The 20,453-nt window shown below is 51.2% G+C and overlaps 1 protein-coding gene across 1 annotated transcript; it reads left to right on the forward strand.

The window, feature by feature from the left end:
• Positions 1 to 757: 757 nt before the first annotated feature.
• Positions 758 to 20,022, forward strand: PINK1 (PTEN induced kinase 1). The gene is made up of 8 exons (XM_042994263.1): positions 758 to 1,240; positions 11,597 to 11,878; positions 13,486 to 13,586; positions 16,510 to 16,692; positions 17,220 to 17,383; positions 18,333 to 18,460; positions 18,756 to 18,992; positions 19,723 to 20,022. The coding sequence occupies exons 1-8, from the start codon at positions 845 to 847 to the stop codon at positions 19,978 to 19,980; spliced, it is 1,749 nt and encodes a 582-aa protein (XP_042850197.1). The 5' UTR covers positions 758 to 844; the 3' UTR covers positions 19,981 to 20,022.
• Positions 20,023 to 20,453: the final 431 nt, after the last annotated feature.

A 20,453-nucleotide genomic window follows, 5' to 3' on the forward strand; every position in this document is an offset into this window, starting at 1 on the left:
CTCAGTTTACTCATCTGAAAAATGTAGCCTTTGGGTGGGAATTCTCTTGGAGAGTCCTAGGAAGGTACCAGGACTGTGGGCTTGTAGAGAGGAGCCTAAGGGCATGAGTGGTGGGGTGGGCAAGGACCCAAGAATCAGGGCAACATGAACTTTAATCTCAGCTCTGACAGCGAATGGGACCTCAGTCACTGCCCTTTCTTTCTTATTTTTTTTTAAAATGTTTTATTTAGTTTTGAGAGAGAGAGAGAGACAGAACACGAGTGGAGGAGGAACAGAGAGAGAGAGAGGGAGGCACAGTATCCGAAGCAGGCTCCAGGCGCCCAGCACAGAGCCTGACGCCAGCTCCAACTCACAAACTGTGAGATCATGACCTAAGCTGACGTCGGACACTCAACGACTGAGCCACCCAAGTGTCCCAGTCACTGCCCTTTCAATGCCTGTTTCCTTATCTGTCAAAATGACATTCCTATCTTTGTGCGAAAATTAAATAAATTAACAGGTGTAAAGAGTCTGGCGCAGCGGGTGATAGTCAATAAATATTAGTTTCCTTTATCAGTTTCTCGATTTGGCCCAGGACCAGCGATGTTCACACTCAGGATTTCCTTAACGCTGAATCCCTCCACGCCGGGTTCAAAGTGCGCCAAGAGCGAGAAACTACCCGTCGCGCAGGTGCGCACACGGCGCCCTCTCGCGCCCAGCCGGGGAACCGCTAGAGCGGCGGCCCGCCCCGCCCCGCCCCTCGGCGCCTGCGCCTGCGCCTGCGTAGAGGCGCCGTCCCTGAAGTTTGTTGTGGTGCGCGGCGCACCGGAGGCCTGCGGCTGGGGGAGCGGGTCGCGGTGCCGCCATGGCGGTGCGACAGGCGTTGGGCCGGGGCCTACAGCTGGGTCGAGCGCTACTGCTGCGTTTCACGGCCAAGCCTGGCCCGGCCTATGGCTGGGGACGGGCCGAGCGGCCGGGCCCCGCGACGGGATGGGGCCGCGGAGAACGCCGGGGTCAGACCGCGGGACCCGGCGCGGAGCCGCGCAGGCTCGGGCTCGGGCTGCCCGACCGCTACCGCTTCTTCCGCCAGTCGGTGGTCGGGCTGGCGGCGCGGCTCCAGCGGCAGTTCGCGGTGCGGGCCCGGGGTGGCGCGGGCCCTTGCGGCCGGGCCGTGTTTCTGGCCTTCGGTCTGGGCCTGGGCCTCATCGAGGAGAAGCAGGCGGAGGGCCGGCGGGCGGCGTCGGCCTGTCAGGAGATCCAGGTGGGCGCCGGCCGGGGGCGGGGCTAATGTGGGGGCGGGGCGAGGGGCGGGGCTGGGATCACCTGCTGCCTGGGGCCGCGGCGGGTCAAGCTCTACCTCTCTGTCAGAGCTGGAAATTCGTTGGAAATGACCAGTGAAGGTTCATTTGCGGTGATACTGATCTCCTGATATGGAGCCAGCACCTCACATTTTCCCTTCCTCAAACAGCACCTTTTCGTCGTTATGCTGCTAATTATAGCTCCCGCTGCACCAGGGCTAATGGCTCTGTGTTTAATTTTCTAAAATGTAATGGCAGTTAAATCATAGCACTTCTGTTCCTGAGGTAGCTGTCATCCTCAGTTTATGGATGGGGAAAAGTACTTAGAGAGGTGGAGTCATTTGCTCAAAGGCACACAGCTAATAGAGGCCAGTACCCAAAGTCTGACTCTTCAAGGCCTGTGCCTTTAACCTAAGCCTCCACAGTTTAGCCAAGTTAGTGACATAGCTGAAGCCAAAGTAAAAACTATGAACAGCGGTAGAAAACAGGACCTAACAGTTTTTAGTTAACCTGTGTAAATTTATCAGGAGCCACTGAATATGGGGTGGGGGTGGGAGTTGAGCTTTTCAAATGCTTAAAATAGCTCAGAGATCTGTGTTTCTGTTCAACCAAAATCTGTATTAGGCATCTGCAGAGAGACAGAACCAATAGCATGTGTTTATAAACAGATTTGTTTTAAGGAGTTGTCTCTGCAATTACGGAGGCTGGCAAATCCAGAATCTGTGGGGTAGTTAGGTAGGCGGGAGACCCAGGAAGAGCCATTGTTGTGGTTCAAGTCTGAAGGCCATCCACTGGCCGAATTCCCATTTCTCCCAGGGGTTCAGTCTTCTTCCTGGGATTTGAAACCACTCACTGCGTTACTACAGTGCCTGCATTGTACAGCTTAGGGTGGAGGTCAGGGAAGGTAGTGTGACTTGCCCAGGGACACTGCTGGTCAAGGACTGGGCAATGTCTGCCATGTTTTCTGGTTTCCAGCCCTTGTTCCAGTTCTCCTGACTCATCCATCCCCAGAGTGTCTCATGTTTGAGCTCTGGCCAGTTTGGGTGACAGGTGATGTCTGGCCTAGTCCCCAGCTGCTGTCCTTGTCAGCAGGAGATGTAGATGTGGAAAACAGTATGGCAGTTCCCAAACAATTACAAATAGATTTCTCATTTGATCCAGCAATTCCGCTTCTGGGTATGTGCCCAAAAGAACTGAAAGCAGAGATTTGAGCAGATATTTGTGCACCCATGTTCACAGCAGCGTTGTTCACAATAGTCGGAAGACGGAAGCAGCCCACATATCCATGGATGGATGAATGGATAAACAAAGTGTGGTATCTAAATACAATGGAGTATTATTCAGCCTTGAAAAGAAATTCTGACCCGTGGTAGAACATGCATGAAACTTGAGAACATTATGCTAAGTGAAATAAGCCAATTACAAAAGGATAGGTGTTCGGATGCCTAGGAGTCTCTGTCGCTTAGGTGTTGGACTCTGTGTTTTCAGATTTTTTTTTAAGTAATCTCTACACCCAATGTGGGGCTCAGTCCTACAACCCCCGATATCAGGAGTCACATGCTCTACCGACGGAGCCAGCCGGACACCCCGAGAGTCCGACCTTTGTTTTTCTCTTAGAGAGAGAGAGTGCTTGTGGGGGAGAGGAACAGAGAGAGAGGGGGGAAGGAAGGAAAGAAAAAGAAGGAAAGAAAGAAAAAAAACAAAGGAAAGAGAAAGAAAGGAAAGAAAGAAAAAAGAAAAAGAATCTTAAGCAGTCTCTACACTCAGCACGGAGCCCAACGTGGGGCTCCATCCCACGACCCTCGGATCATGACGTAAGCCGAAATCGAGTCACATGCTCAACCAACTTCCACCCAGGCGCCCCTCCCCTCCCACCCCCAAACAAGATCCAACTCTTGATGTCAGGTCTTGATCTCAGGGTCGTGAGTTCAAGCCCCTGGTTGGGTATGAAGCCTACTTTAAAAAACACACACAACAGGACAGATATTGTATGATTCCACTCATATGAAATACTTAGTCAATTCAGAGAGACAGAAAGCGGAATGGTGGCTACCAGGGACTGGAGGGAGGAGGGAATGGGAAGTTAATGTTGAGTGTATATAGAGCTTCAGTTTTGCCAGATGAAGAGAGTCATGGTGATGGATGGTGGTGATGGTGGCACAACCAGGTGAATGTGCTTAGTGCCATGGAACTGTACATTTAAAAATGATTTAAATAGTAAATAGTCATAGCATTATTCACAGTAGCAAAATATTAAAAACAACCCACACATCCTTCGGCAGGTGAATTGTTAAACTCTGGTACAGCCGTATGGTGAATATTAAGCAATAACCAGGCATCAACTATTGATACAGGTAACAACCTCAAGGATATTATGCCTAGTGAAAAAGGTCCCAAAGGGTATATACTGTGTGACTCCATTTATATAACAGGCCTTTTTTTTTTTTTTTTTTTTTTAGTGTTTTTATTTATTTTTGAGACAGAGACAGAGCATGAGCAGGGGAGGGGCAGAGAGAGAGGGAGACACAGAATCCGAAGCAGGCTCCAGGCTCCAAGCTCCAAGCTGTCAGCACAGAGTCCATCGCGGGGCTTGAACTCACGGACCGTGAGATCATGACCTGAGCTGAAGTCGGACGCTCAACCGACTGAGCCACCCAGGCGCCCCCATTTATATAATGTTCTTAAAGTGACAAAACTATAGAGATGGGGAACAGATCAGTGGTTGCCAGAGGGTGGGGGTGGCGAGGGGAGGTGCAGATACAAAAAGGTAGCACCAAGAGGTTCTTCAGTGATGGCACAGTTCTCAATCTTGATCATGGCGGTGACTACACGAATCTGTACGTGGAATAAAACTGCGTAGAGCTGACCTCATCCCGGCGCGGTGGCGGCGCCCAGGGCAGAATCGGAGCAGGCTAAGAGAAGACTGGAGGGAGACTGAAGGAAGAGTTTGGGGGCTTTAAGAGTCCCTGCACCTGGCGGCCCCAGTCTGTCATGGGAGTCCTGGGGGCATCTGTGCCCTGAGCAGGGCGGTGGCCCTGGAGGGCAATCAGAAGAAGGGAAGGTCGCTGCTCCAGTTCCTGGCTGACCGCTTGTATGACGTGGAGGCTCTGCGAGAACACCTGTCCCGACAGCAGGTGTTGAAGGTGCCTCAGAAAACTGGACCCTTCACCGGCACCAAGGAGCATACTTGGAAGGTGCCCATTTCGTCCTGACTCGGGGCGCTGCCACGTTTCAGGACAAGGAGTGGATATGGTCAAACGAACGTGGCCATTTCTCTCTTGAGGTCTTGGAGTTTCAGGTGTTGCCTGTAAAGGCTGCCATGCCAGTGGCTGTGCCATCGGCTACCAGGGCCTGGACGTCTCAGACCTCCCTGCCGTGTCCAACCCGGCCCTCGTCGGATCTTGTTGGAGGAGGTGCTGTCCAAATATGAGGTTCTGGGGGCTGACTGGGCACAGGGCTCAAGTTGGGGCTGGAGGAGCAGCGTCGGGACACAGCCAGCCCCATCCCCGCCCAGCCCTCGACCCCCTCCCCATCAAGCCGGACCTCAGCGGGGTCCGGTGGAGAGTCCGACGGCTCTCCAAACTGCTGGCTTCCATCTGGGCTCACTCGACATGGGGGCTGGAGTGGGATGTGGGTTGTGGCACCAGCAGGCCAGAGGGGAGAGCGTGCGTTTGGGGTATTAATTCCCCATCTCGGGGCCTCTGGCGGGCTGCACCCTGTGCTGAAAGGTCACAGCCCCGGTCATCCTGTCAGGCAGCTCTTTCCACCATGCTTCTCTCCTGGGTCTCACGAGCCTCCTGCCTCTCCAGACCTGGGGGAGGTAAGCAGCCCCAGGGATCTGTGCTCTCCCCCCGGTTTCCCCACACCTGTCCACAACCATGTCAAGAGACTCTTCTCAGAGTATCCATCCTTGTTTGAGTGTGCTACTGTCTCCTGCCGGGACCCTGGCTGATACAGGGGTGCTGCTGGCACCATTACGGGGATGGTTCTTTCCTGTGTGACACTGCTCAGCTCACCGCACGCTGTAGCAGCCCGATTCACTGAACGCCGGTAACACCCCAAGTTCCGTGGTGTTCCCACTTATCGATTTATTGACTCAGCTCCAATGCGGCTTGTTGCTCTGTGAGAATTGACCTGGGCCTTTGAACTTGTTTTCCTTTGCTAGGTGTGTGACATGACTTGTCAGTAGAGGGCACCAGAGGGATTACGGGAGGAAAGGCTTCGGCCTGCTGGTTCCCTGACGGTGTGCTTGCTTTGCCGGCTCCTCATTATCTGCATTGCGCGGGGGGGCCACCCCAGCAGGTGACTCCCGAGGTGTCAGGCGCTCAGCTGCTTCGCCTGGTGCCCCCAGCCCCCAGGCAGTTTCGGAGAGCAGTGCCTCCACTGAGGCACCTCCCTACGAATGAGTCTCCACCACAGACGGGGGATTTCCAGTAAATACCATGGCACCTTATCAGTGAATCCCTTGTTATTTCAATTTGGTGTTAAAGTCAATAATTCTTTTTTTTATATAATTTTTTTAATGTTTATTTATTTTGAGAGAGAGAGTGTGTGAGTGGGGAAGGGGCCGAGAGACACAGGGAGACACAGAATCGGAAGCAGGCTCCAGGCTCCGAGCTGTCAGCACAGAGCCCGATGCGGGGCTCGAATCCACAGCTACACGATCATGACCTGAGCCGAAGTTGGACGCTTAACTGAGCCACCCAGGTGCCCCAAGTCAATAATTCTTTATATTAAACTTCACCTGTTCAAAAACTTGCATAGAGCTGCACACTCACGAATGAATGCAGGTTTTAAAAGATGGTAAAAACTGAGTAAGGTCTGTGGTCTAGTTGATAGCACTGCACCAATTCACGTTCCCAGTTTTGATATTGTATCGCTGCTTTATAAGATGTCACCATGGGAGGCAACTGAAGGGACAGAGAGGACACTTTGTAGTTTTTGGGGGGTTTTTTGTAACTTCTTGTGAGTCTCCTTCTTAAAGCCATGGTTGATAAAAGATTACAGAACATCGGTTCTGCTCTATGGAGTTTAGAAACCAGTTGGCACAGTGAGATCGTCTTTCTTTTCTATGTTTCTTCTTTCTTCCCTTCCTTCCTTCCTTCCTTCCTTTCTTCCGTAAGTTAAAAGTTATCATGAATTAGCTTATAGATACGAAGCATTGTAGGAATCCTCCAGAAGGACAGGTTGCTGCAGGCTAGATGTCCAGGCTGGTTATCGAAGAGGGAGGAGCTCCAGTTGGGACTTGATGGATGAGTCGGGCTAAATAAACAAGGTGGAACAACACAATGCAATCAGGTCCAGAGAGAGGCATATGAAAGGCGCTTGTGGGCAGATGAGTCCTGTGAAAGTTTTCACAAATAGGAAGCACCCAGCCAAGGTGCTGAGTAAGCTGTTAGGTGTTTGAACAGAAGAGTGATGTGTGAATGTGAAACTGGTAACCAGAGGGTTAATGGGACTAATAAACACAACAGCAACCTTTTACCCAGACCTTTTCCACTTGCCTTTATTATTTTTAAATGTTTATTTGTTTTGAGTGAGAGCACACTTCCAGGGGAGGGACAGAGGGAGAGAGAGAATCCCAAGCAGGCTCTGTGCTGTCACCACAGAGCCTGACATGGGGCTCGATCCCACGAACTGTGAGATCATGACCTGAGCCAAAATCAAGAGTTGGATGCTCACCCGACTGAGCCACCCAGGCGCCCCTCCTCTGGTCTTTAAATATCCCTGACTCTCTTCCTCTGGATAGCTGGATTTGAGGCTTGGGTTCTCGTCTCAGACTTAGGTGGCCTCTTGAAAAAACCCTTTCCTTGCTGCACACTCACTGTCTCAGTGACTGATTTTGCTGTGAGCCAACGGGAGCTCTCTGCCTGTGGTTCCTCAGCCCCCAGTCGGTTCTGGGAGTGTGGTGACCAGTCCAAGCGACTGCTTGGGCTGTTTGTCCTAGGGACTGTCCCCAGAGCCCAACCCCAACTGGGCACTGCCAGCCTTGGGGACCCAATTTAACTTTTGCAGCGAGGAAATGGTTTTCGGCTTCGGGTGGACACGCCGCTTGATGAGTACTTGACATGCAAGGGCACATGAGCGCATTTCCTCTTCCCATTGGGTGCCTCCAAACAGGGGGCTTTGGTGTGGATCTCTGCGCCCCCTTGTCTGAAAGTTGACTAGGAAGCTGTTTGGGTCAGACAACGAAGCCTTGGCTTTGGGGCAGGAACCAGTGCTCCCAGAGGCACTCGGTGCTTCATTTGGTTTGTTTGTTGCTGCAGCTTTTGGTATCTTTGGACAAAACCAGCCGTATTCTGATCGGAAAATGGAAAGTGAATTTGATCCCCGAATGCAGCCCTTTGGTCTGTTTTCTCCAAAATTGGGCAGTTCTTGCTTTGCAACACTGCTTTCCCACAGTATTCATTAGACTGGAGAAAAATGACCAATCAGTGGATCCATAAATTATGATATATTTGGAAACTGGGCCTTTAAGATTTTGTTTGCATCTTTTTTTTAATGTTTACTTATTTATTTTAAGGGGGTGGGGGGAGAGAGAGAGAGACAGACAGACAGACAGACAGAGATAATATCCCAAGCAGGCTCCATGCTCAGCTCAGAGCTCGACCGTGAGATCATGACCTGAGCCAAAATCAAGAGTCGGACACTCAACTGACTGAGCCACCCAGGCAGCCCAGATTTTATTTGCATCCTGCTTGTGTATCTGTATGTGTGTCCATGTGTGTTGTAAATGTGAGATTGTTTTCTCTACCTGTGGATGGTGCTACTAAAATTAATTTGACAAAGAGGTCAATGTAGTTGGCTTAAAGGCAAGCGCTTGTAAGAATTAGGCATTCCAAAACTGAGAAAAACACTTTTAAGTTCATGTGGTTTGGGAAAATATTCAATATTAAAGCTAATTCAGGGTTGTTGGTTTCATTAAAATGGACGTGTTTTTAAGGTTTCCAGTAGGAGAAGTAGGAGGTACAACTGTTGTTCTGCTTGTGTTTACTGCAAGTCAATAGGTTCATGTTACAAAGTGTTTTGGTAATCTAAATATAATCACTGAGAACTAACACGGGTTTCTTTTTGGCTTCCATTAAGGGAAACAAGTCTGTATGCAAGGGAATTGAGACTGGTTATTTAAAGAAGGAAAACTTAGGACAAAACCTGATTTTAAGAAGTTGTAGAAGATTTGTGAGAAGGAAATCTTTGGAAAGGAATTTTGTGCACGGTCGGGACTAAGATTATGGAGATGAGTGCATAAAGAAGTTTTTTAGGGAGTGGTCGACACCTGGGGAAGAGAAGGCTGGTTGAGAGAACAGGATCAGGCAGAGGTTGAGCAGTGACACAACCTCAACAGAAGCCTCAGCTGACTCTCTGAGGAGTTTCCAAAAGTTGGGTTCCTCTTTAGAACCAGCCTAAACTGGGGCAGAGGGCTGGACTTTCATACACTTGTACTGAATGGCCATTAGGTGAGACCGCCTGGGAAGAGGGCGTGGCCTGGACAAGGCAGGTGTCTTCAGTCAACGCCCTCCCTCGTGAGCCCTGGGAGCTAAGAACCATTAGCAGCATGCCCACCAGCTGAGGGTCCTTCATTCCTGATGGGGGTTCTGGTCAGCACATCCCAGCACAAGGACTCAGCTCCATGCAGCACCCTGGATGGCCCTGTCTCAGTAAGTGTATGTCAACATGGGCAGTGACAGGGAGGGACTACATACCATTTTTCAAAAATTCGCCTTGTTGGAATGAATGAGTTTTGCTATCAGAAGTACGTCAATATAAGATTAGAATTTGGTTTTCCTGTTACAAACGACAGTTTTCTGGGGCGTCTGGGTGGCTCAGTTGGTTGAGCATCCAACGTGGGCTCAGGTCATGATCTCATGGTTTGAGCCCCACGTCGGGCTTTGCACTGACAGATCAGCACCTGCTTCAGAGTCTCAGGTCTCCCTCTCTCTCTGCCCCTCCCCCACTCGAGAGTTCATGCACTCTCTCCCTCTCTCTCAAACATAAATACTGGGGTGCCTGGGTGGCTCAGGTAGTTACAGTTACACGTCTGACTCTGGATTTTAGCTCAGGTCATGATCTCACAGTTGGAGAGTTCGAGCCCCACATTGGGAGCCTGCTTGGGATTCTCTGTCCCCCCCCACCCCCCGCCCCCGTCCTTCCCCCACTCGTGCTCACGCTCTATCAAATAAATAAACTTAAAAAAATAATAGTAAGTAAAGCCTTCTGATATTTCTGACCAACTTCCCAAGATTCAACTTCTAAATGAAATCTTTTTTTTTTTTTTTTTACTAATTAGGCTTGTTTATTTGGTATGTCAAATTACATGGGAAGCACTGTCAAATAAGTGAGGATAAACCTTAGATTGTATGAGTGGATGCTATAACTTTTCCAGAACTTGTATAAAATTCCTAAGGTTTTGATATGTCCTGGGGTAATGTCATCATTTGTAATTCCAATTATTGAAGTGTTGTGTGTCACAGAAAAACCATGGCCATTTTTTTAGTTTTCTGTCATTTATAGTTATTGTTTTACTCTGATGCTATTACAGATGGGTTTCAGCTTAAGGAGATTCATGGGAAGGCCTTTTGACAAATACGGGTCTCATACCAGTAAGATGATAAAGCCAAACTGAGTAAGAACTTCTGGAACTAACAAGAAAACCATTCAAACAGAGCAAGAATTAGTAACATGGGACTGAATGAATTGAGGAAGATAATGACTCTTGATTGAAACGCTGCTGGTTCTCTAATGTTTGCTCTTCCAGGTTCAAGGAAGGTGTTTTTCTCTTAAGCTATTATGACTTGCAGAAATTTGGTAGAATAATCCCTTTGTAAACAAACATGATACATTTATCTTTTTCTCCCCACCTGATCCCTCCAGATTCGGAAACTCTCAGTGAGTATTCTTATATTTTCATGGCAATGTATGTATTTGTATACGTTCAGTAAGAATCTGTTCTTAGGACAGGACACATTTGGAAACATTGGTTATATTATCAGGGCTTTGACTGGACTATCATATTTGAGGGAGACGTGCATTGACTCAGATATGAGCAGACAGCTTTAAGGAACTAAGGCTGATGTTTTGGAGCCAATGAAGTGCCTTGGAAAAATCAGCTTTGTACTTGCTTACAGGGTTCCCAGCAGGTCATTTTCTGGCAGGTGCAGGAACCTCAGGATATTTTAGGGACCTCAAGAAGAGAGGAACTTACCCGAATCTATAGGTATTGCAGACAGAGTCTGATGGCAAGTACTTGGCTTGGCTTCTTAGCCCTGAGAGGCTATGAAAAGTTCAGTCTGAAATTCTTTGAGAAGTTCCAGCAAAGCAGATTTAAAAAAAAAAAAAAAAAAGGCAAACTCTATATGGCTAGTCACTCTTGCAGTGCTCATGGAAATAATTAGGCCAACGTTGTTAAAGCTGGAGTCTTAATTTGGTTATCTTTGGTGGAAGTGGGGGTGATTTTAGGAAAAAAAATCAGACCTTTGTGGACGTTAGATGAACTGTGTTTGGATGTTTGTTGTTTGCCTCTTAAACTGGGCTGGATCGTGAATTCTGATTTCCTCCAGTGTCTGGTTATGATTCTCCAAACTAAGGTTTCCAATTTTCTCCCATTCCCTAACACTGCCCTTTCTCCTGAAGCCCTGCAAACTGCACACTTGAGGTAGACTTCAGGCAGTTTAGGATTATTAGAGCCGTGCTGGAACCCAAGGAGGTAGCCGGTGCCCACGGCCCAGGACACCAGAAATCAGACTATTTGATTGCCCAGGGGGAACAATCGGGCAGATCCGGCCACCGGGCTGGCAGCCCGTACAAAGCCTCCAAAACCCTTTGCGACGGCATTAGTAGCAGACACAGACTTGCCCAAACACCACCCTCGGATTCCTCTGAAGACCGGAGGAGAGCTGCCCGTCCACGGCTCCCGAGAACCACCCAGTGGCAACTGCCTCCCAGGGTCCTTGCACGACAGACAGTGGTCTCTGAGATCAGAAGCCTCTGAGATTGTGCCGGGAGCTCAACAGGCAAGGTGTGCCAGCTGCAGAATTTAGAAGTTTTGGCCTCTTAACTAACAAGTGTTCTGTGTTGGGCCGTCTCTGTTTGCAGCGAAGGTACAGAGTTTGAGAAAACGTTCTTCCGAATAACGGGAGAGAAAGGTAGGTGGCCTGAGCCCAGGATGAGCAGTAAAACCCAGTTTGGTTGTGCTTTTATTAGCTCTTGATCCTGTCGGCGAAGACCTCGCCTGGCTCTGCCTCTCCCCCACTCCCCCGACTTCCCTTTACTTGAGCTTTATTAGGCACCTTGGCTCATCGCGCCTGTTTTGTTCCTCACAGGCAATTTTCACCCAGAAAAACAAGCTGCTCCCGGACCCACTGGACACCCGATGCTGGCAGGGCTTCCGGCTGGAGGAGTATGTGATAGGACAGCCCATTGGCAAGGGTTGCAGCGCAGCTGTGTACGAAGCCACCGTGCCTGTGCTGCCTCAGAGCCTGGAGGTGGCAAGGAGCATCGGGCTTCTTCCTGGCAGAGGCCCAGATACCGCTCCCCAGGAAGAGCAGCCGGCTTCCCGGGCCCCTGGCTTTCCCTTAGCCATCAAGATGATGTGGAACATCGCGGTGAGGAGGGGGCCTTTCGCCTTTGGGTTGGCCGTTTCTCAAAACGCCAGTCTTGGTGCACCCGATAGTGCCCTTTACCGGGAAGTAGACGGGCGGAGTCTCCACAGTACAGGCGCCTCAAATTGTGACAGTCGGCGAGTCGCCTGGGGATCGGGTTAAAAGGCAGATTCTGGTCAGCTGGTCTGGGGTCGGGGCTGAGATGCTGCCTTTCTCACAAGGTCCTGGGTGATGCCCGTGCTTCTAGAAGGTCTGTGCACCACACACGGGCGGCAAGGGCCTGAGCACCTGGGTTCTCATTTGTCAGTGCTGGTCCATTAGCTGGATTCGGGTGCGCAGTTTACCGCCACCCTCCCTCTTTCCCCTGACCTGCCTCACTCGAGAGGAGAGGCCACACGCCTGTCCTCCAGACTCCCCCTTTAGCCTCACCTCCAGATCACAGGCTTGCTTGTCACCTCCCTGCCCTCAACTCTGGAAGGACGCAAAGCTTTGGGAAATTGAGTTTTTTCCCTCCACAAAAACAGATTTCTGTCTAATTTCTTTCCCTTATCACTATATAGATGGGTTTAGAAAATTAATTAAGACCTAATGTTCTTTCTCCTTCCCAGAGCATCCGTCCAAGCCTAAGAATGGGACACAGCTCATGCTGGACATTAAAGAATGCAGTTTCTTTCTTTCTTTTTTAAAGATTTTATTTGCAAGTAACCTTCACATCCAACGTGGGGCTTGAACTCAACAACCCCGAGATCCAGAGTTGCACGCTCCACTGACTGAGCCAGCCGGGTGCCCCACGAACGCAGTTTCTTGTTTTGATCTGGGGGATGAAGGTTATTAGACTATTGCCCTTCCCGGCTGGCTAATAGCTAACAAGTAGCCAAGTGCTTGGCCTGGGAAACATCCAGTGTTGGCATCAAACCTCCACTGATGGGCATGGCACCTACTGTGCTCACAAAAGCTAAAAGACTTAATTCCTGTAGGGTTCCTAACAGGTTCCACAGGGCCTGAGTGCCATTCATAATGAAACGAGGAAATAAGGTGTTTTTCCTCGTGTTTGGCTCTTTCTACTGGAGGGGTGGGGAGGGCTGTCCTGTGATTCAGCACCACTTTATCCAGGGCGAGTTTGTCCAGCTCTGCCTGTCTGCTGAAGGCAGCCTGTCAGGGGGAGTCTTCGTGTGGCCAGTTTTGAGCCTGGTGGGGACTGGAGGCATTGATGGCAGTGAGAAAGAGCCCTGACCGTGACCATCTTGCCATCCCTTCCTGCCCTGGGCACCTGAGCTGCCCAGAGATTGAGGTGGGGTGTGGCAGCCCCCTGGGAGGTGGTGGGGGACAGTATCTCTTCCCTCTCAGGAGAGACTAGGCTTGGCTTGCCCCTTCAGAGAGTGTGGATTATCTTGAATGTCAAAACCAATTCTAGAGGCACCTGGCTGGCTCGGTTGTGGAGCATGTGACTCTTGATCTTGGAGTTGCGTGTTCAAGCCCCACGTTGGGTATAGAGATTACTTTAAGATTTTTTTAAAAAAATTCTAGGCAGTAGCTGTCTGGTCCAGATTACAAGGAAGACTCGGACTTGCTCTAGTCCACGTAACCCTGAATTCATGATTGTGTTGCAGGCAGGCTCTTCCAGTGAAGCCATCTTGAGCACAATGAGCCAGGAGCTAGTCCCAGCTGGTCGAGTGGCCTTGGCCGGGGAGTACGGAGCAGTCACTTACAGGTACGCACCCCTCTGCCCGCCGGACTGGCTGTGAGTTTCACGAGAGCAGAATCCTCCCCTGTGTCCTCGGTGTGGCATCATGTCGATCATAAATGCTCACTGAATGATGCGGCGAATGATGGATTTGTAGTTGCTGGATAATTTCACTTGGAGAGGATTGCAGATCATCTGACCCCAACTGAAGATGCAGATCTCCCAGAGAAGGCCATCCAAAAATGCCCAATTCAGAATGTTGGAAAGTTGATCTGATTGCTCTTAAGCAATGCCCAGGTGGAATGCCGCCTCTCCGTCGCTGAACTCCATCCCCAGCAGAGGTAGCACTCATTCCACTAACAGCGGCAATGCCAGAAGATTAAAAGGTGGGGGGCTTGGTCCCCAAGAGTTGTGTGTGACAGAGGAGCCGGACAAGGTGGGAGCAGAGGCCGGGGAGGTAAGCGCTACCTACGGCCGTGTGTGCTCAGGCGCTGGGGGAGCGCGAACGGATGGGCCTCTTGAAGCGACCGTCAGTGCCGCCTTTGGAAGGATGAGGAGGCACCACCTGGGCAGGAGGGAAGGCAGAGAGGCCTTCTCCACAGAGAGAAGAAGGGGTGGACGGCAGCCCCTGCTCCTCGTGCTTTGTAAGCGCCAGGTGTGCGGTGGTGAGGATCGAGCTGAGCGGGTGACAGAGACACGTGTCTTCACAATTGTGGACCGCCAGCAGGGGCTGCATTTGGCAACTTACCGGAGGGTTAGTTTCTAGACCCAATGCTGTCAGAAACGGGAAGGTAGACACAGGGACTTGAGAAGACACATGGAAAGCCCCTTCTATGGTTTGGAAGGCTCCCCGTGACCGGGGGTTCTTAGTATGGTCCTCCTCTCCTTAGTCCTTTGTAGGGAAAAGTGGGTGTCTGCATGTCTGCTGCTTTCTGAGGGGTACAGCTGTCTTCGGGCGGCTTTCTGGGTTCACCTCGGCCTGCTGACATGCTGTCGGGTAGCTCACGTGAGCACCAATGCCTCTGTGGTGGAGGGGCCGCCCAGACCTCCCATCTGAAGCGGTCCTCGTCTCTCACCAGTCCCTCACCCTGCTTTAATTTGTCTTCACGGCATTTATCCCCATTTGACCTTAAATCACAGATGTCTGTCTATTCTCTCTCCCGCTGTCCTAGAAGCTCTTGAGGGCAGGGCTTTTCTGTTTTGTTTGCTGTGTACCCTTGCAGCTCAGTAAATGTCCATTGGATGATTCCGTGAATATGGCATCAGTGACTCAGGAGACATTAGTGAGTGACTCGGGAGAAACGGTCTCCGTCCCTGAGAGCACTTCTGTTTCTACCTAGCCTCTGCTCATCCAGGGACCTCAGGCTCGGACCTTTGTGATCTGCTCCTCCCGCTTCCCCCCCCCGACGCGTACACTCTGTGCTCCGCCGTATCGAATCCATAAGGCCCTCCTCCAGATGCACCGCACTCCTCCTTGCCTGTCTTCCTACGTTGCAGTTAGCTGTACTCGGGCTGCCCTCCCCACAGCCTCCTGCCCCACTCCAGGTCTCCACACACACATACCTTACACGGACACGCTCATTCCCAGGCTCCCACGGCAACCGAGCCGAGCTTTCCCACTGTGGCACAGACCACCCTGAACTGTGATCCTCCCGATTCTGTTACTAGCTCCAGTGCCCCAAGGCTAGGAACACTTTAACCCCCTTGATTGCACGCAGGGGTGCACTCAGATGGACTGGAGAGTGAGAGCAGTAGGAGGCCACCCGTGGACTGGCTCTACAAAGCTCGGGAACGGAGGCGGATCTTCGGATGGGGGTGGCCGTCTTGCTCCCTCAGTGTTGTCTTCGTGTTTTTGGGTTTCTCCTCCACTCTGAACTCTCTCACCCGGTGTCCTTCTTTCTTCCCCCATAGCTCCTCTGTTCCTGTGTGCCTTTGATCACATGGGTGACTTTTGGCCGGCACCTTCCACCGTCAGTTCCATTGCTGACTGCTAGATTACCGCCATGTTTTTTCATTAATGTTCCTCCAAGAGAGAATCTAACCAGCCCCCTTCCCTTTTCCCACCAACCGTTTGGGTCTCCGATGTGACTGCAGGCTCCTTGCCCTTAGGTCAGGTGCCCACCCAGTCAGTAGTGCCTGAGGGGTGGGGCTGATACATAGCAGGCCGACTCACACCATCCAGAACACGGCCACTGTGCGCCAGCAGGCCTGTGGGTGTGGGGATCCCTGAGGAGGAGGTCTGGGCAGGCAAGTGATGGCTGTACTACAACCTGCATCTGTGCCGATTCATTTATTCAACCAAGGTTTATTGAGCTCATACTCCATGTTAAGGGTTAGAACTTGGCAATCATAGGGGCGTCTGGGTGGCTCAGTCAGTTGAGCATCTGACTTTGGCTCAGGTCATGATCTCGCAGTTCACGAGTTGGAGGCCTGCATCGGGCTGTGTGCTGACAGCTCAGAGTCTTGAGCCTGCTTTGGATTCTGTGTCTCCTTCTCTCTCTGAAATAAACATTAAAAAACAAAACAAAAAAAAAAAACAAAAAAAAAACCCACCTTGCGATCATAGAGATTCTGGGTCCTTTGTAAGTATTAACAACCTTACAAGGTGTGTTACTACCCTATTCCCTTTGGCAGTTGAGACTGAGCGCAGAGAAGTAACCTGACCAAGGGCTTACAGTGGCCGACCTGGAACTCAAACCAGAGTCAGATTCCAGAGTCTCTTGACCACTGTATTCTGCAGCATGGGATGGATGGATGGACAGATGGATGGGCCAGCGGAGTCCTCAAATGTGATTAGTCATGTTTATGGGTTTGTTTTTTCACTCTTAACACCAGGCTCTGCACCTGACACAAAGCAGATCTGTACTAAGTGTTTGATAAAAATGGGTGATTAAATGTCAGTATTTATCGTGGTATAATTCTTTCCGTTTGTCTCATTTGGCTGAACTAGAAAGTCCAAGGGAAGTCCCAAGCAACTGGCCCCTCACCCCAACATCATCCGGGTCTTCCGTGCCTTCACCTCTTCTGTACCACTGCTGCCAGGGGCCCTGGTCGACTACCCTGATGTGCTGCCGCCACGTCTTCACCCCGAAGGCCTGGGCCACGGGCGGACGCTCTTCCTCGTTATGAAGAAGTAAGTAGGAGGCGGCCCCTGGCCCTGTGCACCTGCAGCCCCCGGGGTGGCAGGGAGGAGGCACCTCGTCCTTCTGTAGGGCAAGGCCACGGCGAGGGCAGACTGCCCTAGAGAGCAGCGTCCCTTTAGGATGATTTTTCATGAAAATAGAACTTCGTCTTCACTTAGAACATCGTTTTCACCTAGTGTTTTTAGTACATTTGATTCTTGCTCCTTCTCTACGGCCTGCCTTACCAGTTGCGTGTGTCTTGTTTAACACAGAAAGTTCTCTTTCCTTGCTCTCTGTACCTACTGGCATTGCTGTGATGGGCATTTTAAGGAAAGAGTGTCTGCTCCATTACTTTCATCACGTGGGGCCCGAGCTCTCACTTCCTAATTCAGGGTAATGGGTGGGAACAGAAAGGATACTTGAGGGAGAAAAGATTAAGAAACTCCACAATGAGGAAGGATCATCCTCCTAATCGAAAGTAAGATGCTGGGGACCAATGATGTGTGATAGCCAGAGGCCCTGTCACCCTGTCCACCAGCTACCCCTGCACCCTGCGCCAGTACCTTCGTATGAACACCCCGAGCCCCCGCCTCGCCACCGTGATGATCCTGCAGCTCCTGGAGGGGGTGGATCATCTGGTTCAACAGGGCGTCGCGCACAGAGACTTGAAATCTGACAACATTCTCGTGGAGCTGGACGCAGGTGGGTCCCTGCCCTACCTCACAGCCATCCGGGGCGCACCAGACTCATGTCTGCAAACATTTAAGGACCCTTCAGGTCCTTTTTGACTTTGTATGTTCTGTTACACGTTGTCTTAATTTCACTCCGTGCACAAGAGGGGAGCAATCTCTCCTTCAAAATGGAGGCCTTTGTTCTCTTTGTAGGGCTTGTGGAATGATTCCTTTCTGTGGCCCACTTACAGAACACAAGACTCGGTGGCAGAAGTTCTCTTAAAGTAAAAGAGAGGTAGTAGACTGTAGCTCAGTAGAAAAAAGCATTTTCAGACAGTGAGAGCTGTCCAAAGGTAAGCCCAGCTGCCCCTGGGGATCCCAAGTTCCCCACGCTGGAGGCACTGAAGTAGAGGCTAGATGGCCCCTTACCTGGGCTGTTTTAAAGGAGATTTGTACGTCTGCTAAGTTTTGAACTAGATTGAAAATAAGAGGCAATTAAATTGCTAGAGGAACTAGGTTTTTAAAGAAAGTCTGTGTGAATACTTTTACAGACAACTAAATCCTAATGGACCGGTTTCTTGGGTTTGGATTTGGGGTTTCAAGTTCAGATCAAAGATTCTTGGGGTGGTAAGAGCTCTTAGAGGTCATCTGAGCCCAGCACCATCTGCTGTGTAAACCATGAGCAGCTCGTTCAGTCCTGGGCTAGCTCCGATTACTTGCTTAGATTGAGCCAAGCTTTTATCCAGTTCTTTGTTTGGGGCTTTGATTTCCTGGAGGCATTTCCGTGCTCACTTACTGGCCCTCCCGTTGAGCTCTCTGGGGACAGGGTAGCCATCCAGGCCTGGCCAGCCTGCGCTCCTGGACCAACATGGAGTCCTTGTAAACCCCTCTCACCCATGTCTTGACAGTGGCCGTGGTGGGGATCACAGGAAGGCCTCTCGGAGGGGCCAGTCACTTACCTCTGCCTGTCCCTTCCCCAGATGGCTGCCCCTGGTTGGTGATCACAGATTTTGGTTGCTGCCTGGCTGACGAGCGCATTGGCCTGCAGCTGCCTTTCACCAGCTGGTATGTGGACCGGGGCGGAAACGGCTGCCTGATGGCTCCTGAGGTGAGTCCCGCTGAGCCGGTCTTGTGCCATCAGCAAACATACTTCTCCACCGTGCTTCCACTGAGAGGACAAGACTGACTTCCTCATTATTTACTCAACACCTCCATCTTTTCTGACCCTTAATTTGGCACAAGTCCCCTGCAACCTGAGTAGATTCTCGTGGGTCCTAGCCACAGCTCAAATTCTGGGTTCTTGGGACAGAGTTCCGGTCAGCCCAGGAGTCAGATGCTGTGCCGGAACGTGAATGCGTTCTAGGTGCCAGCAGCGTGAAGCTCACTCATTGCTTTCCTAACAGGTGTCCACAGCCTGCCCGGGCCCCCGAGCAGTGATTGACTACGGCAAAGCCGATGCCTGGGCAGTGGGTGCACTCGCCTATGAAATCTTCGGGCTCTCTAATCCCTTTTACGGCCAGGGCAGGGCCCACCTTGAAAGCCGCAGTTACCAGGAGGCCCAGCTGCCCGCACTGCCCAAGTCGGTGCCTCTAGAAGCAAGACAGTTGGTGAGGTCACTGCTCCGGCGAGAGGCCAGCAAGGTGAGGCTGTCCCCAGGTCTTGCAGGAGTTGTGTGAAAGTTCATGTTCCAGAGTAAAGACCAGGTTTGGGCAAGACTAGAGTCACCGATAGCTCCTCTGTCCTAACCAAGTTTGTACAGGAGAACAAACTTTAGTATAAATAGGAGTAGGGGAGGTGGCCACCAGATTACAGTTCCAGCAACGCAACTTGTCTTGGCTTCAGTGGCTTCAGTTACTTAGAGGGAAGAAGATGCATTTTTAAGAAATGTTTAAGAGTTGTAGCTTCTAGGAACAGCCGACATCTAATGAAACAGAGGTGAGGCCTCGCCCAAGAGCAGATCTGGACCGGCCCAGGCCCAGGCCAGGCGGCATGCCTAGGGAAGAGCACAAAGGCAGACACAGTTCAAACCCCTGTCCTCCCGCCTCCCTGCCACCGCACAGCATGTGCTCAGTGCCACCAGTTACTAAGTGAGGAGAGGTCATCCACAGGCGGCTCGTGGCCCTTCCTTGATGGGGAGGCTATTTCCGCGGCACCTTTGTGCACCTGGAGAAGCCTGCAGCACGGAGGGCGAGCAGCCAGCGTGTGTCAGGAGAGCGAAGGGTGTTGTAGGAAGGAGAGACGTGGGGTGGACAAGAATTTGGGGCCGGAGAAGGGAGGACCCTGAAATGAGGATTCATTAACGGATCAGGTTTGGGGCCACGTGCTTTGCCAGCCACATGTTCTAAGCTTCCGCTTCCCTGCCTGTTGCAGAGACCGTCTGCCCGAGTGGCTGCTAATGTGCTTCATTTAAGCCTCTGGGGGGAACACACCCTGGCCCTGAAGAATCTGAAACCAGACAAGATGGTCGGCTGGCTCCTCCAACAGTCCGCTGCCACTTTACTGGCCAACAGCCTCACGGGGAAGAGCTGCGTGGAGACAAAGATGAAGATGTTATTTCTGGCCAACCTGGAGTATGAAACGCTGTGCCAGGCAGCCCTGCTCCTCTGCTCCTGGAGGGCAGCCCCGTAAGGGCCCTGCTGTAGCTGAATTACTAAAAGAACTCAGCAGCGTCGTGTGGTGATGGTCTGTGAATGGGCAGAGCTCCCAGGAGTGAGGGCGGGAGCAGGAGAGCAGATGGCGTAGGGAGGGCTGGTCAGCCCCGGAGAAGGCCTCCGGTTTGGCAAATGGAAGGAACAGCTAGCTCATGTCCAAGTTCAGTCCGTAGCTACTAACTCGCCCTAGCCGTGCCATCTTAGGTGCTCATGTAACCTGTGCGGTCTGACGTTCTCACGGGCAGTCGAGGAGCTGGCAAACGGACTGTCGGGGCTACGCCGCTGTTGTCGTAGCGCAGAAGCAGTCTTAAATATGTAAATACACCGAAATTTGAATTTCACGGGTAACTAATACTTTAATTTTTTCCAACTATTTGAAAACCCGAAAAACAGGCAGCAGGCCAGACTGGCCCACACGTCAGAGTTTGCCAACCCCTGGTCTAGATGAAT

The sequence above is a fragment of the Panthera tigris genome, chromosome C1 (genome assembly GCF_018350195.1).
Source record: "Panthera tigris isolate Pti1 chromosome C1, P.tigris_Pti1_mat1.1, whole genome shotgun sequence".
Classification (NCBI taxonomy): Eukaryota; Metazoa; Chordata; class Mammalia; order Carnivora; family Felidae; genus Panthera; species Panthera tigris.

What these genes read in the sequence shown, in the direction of transcription:
- PINK1 (XM_042994263.1), top strand. Translation starts at nt 845, where the DNA reads ATGGCGGTGCGACAGGCGTTGGGCCGGGGCCTACAGCTGGGTCGAGCG. An exon ending in GCTGCCTGATGGCTCCTGAG is followed by an intron (nt 18,461 to 18,755) that starts GTGAGTCCCGCT and finishes CTTTCCTAACAG; the next exon opens with GTGTCCACAGCCTGCCCGGG. An exon ending in TCCGGCGAGAGGCCAGCAAG is followed by an intron (nt 18,993 to 19,722) that starts GTGAGGCTGTCC and finishes TGCCTGTTGCAG; the next exon opens with AGACCGTCTGCCCGAGTGGC.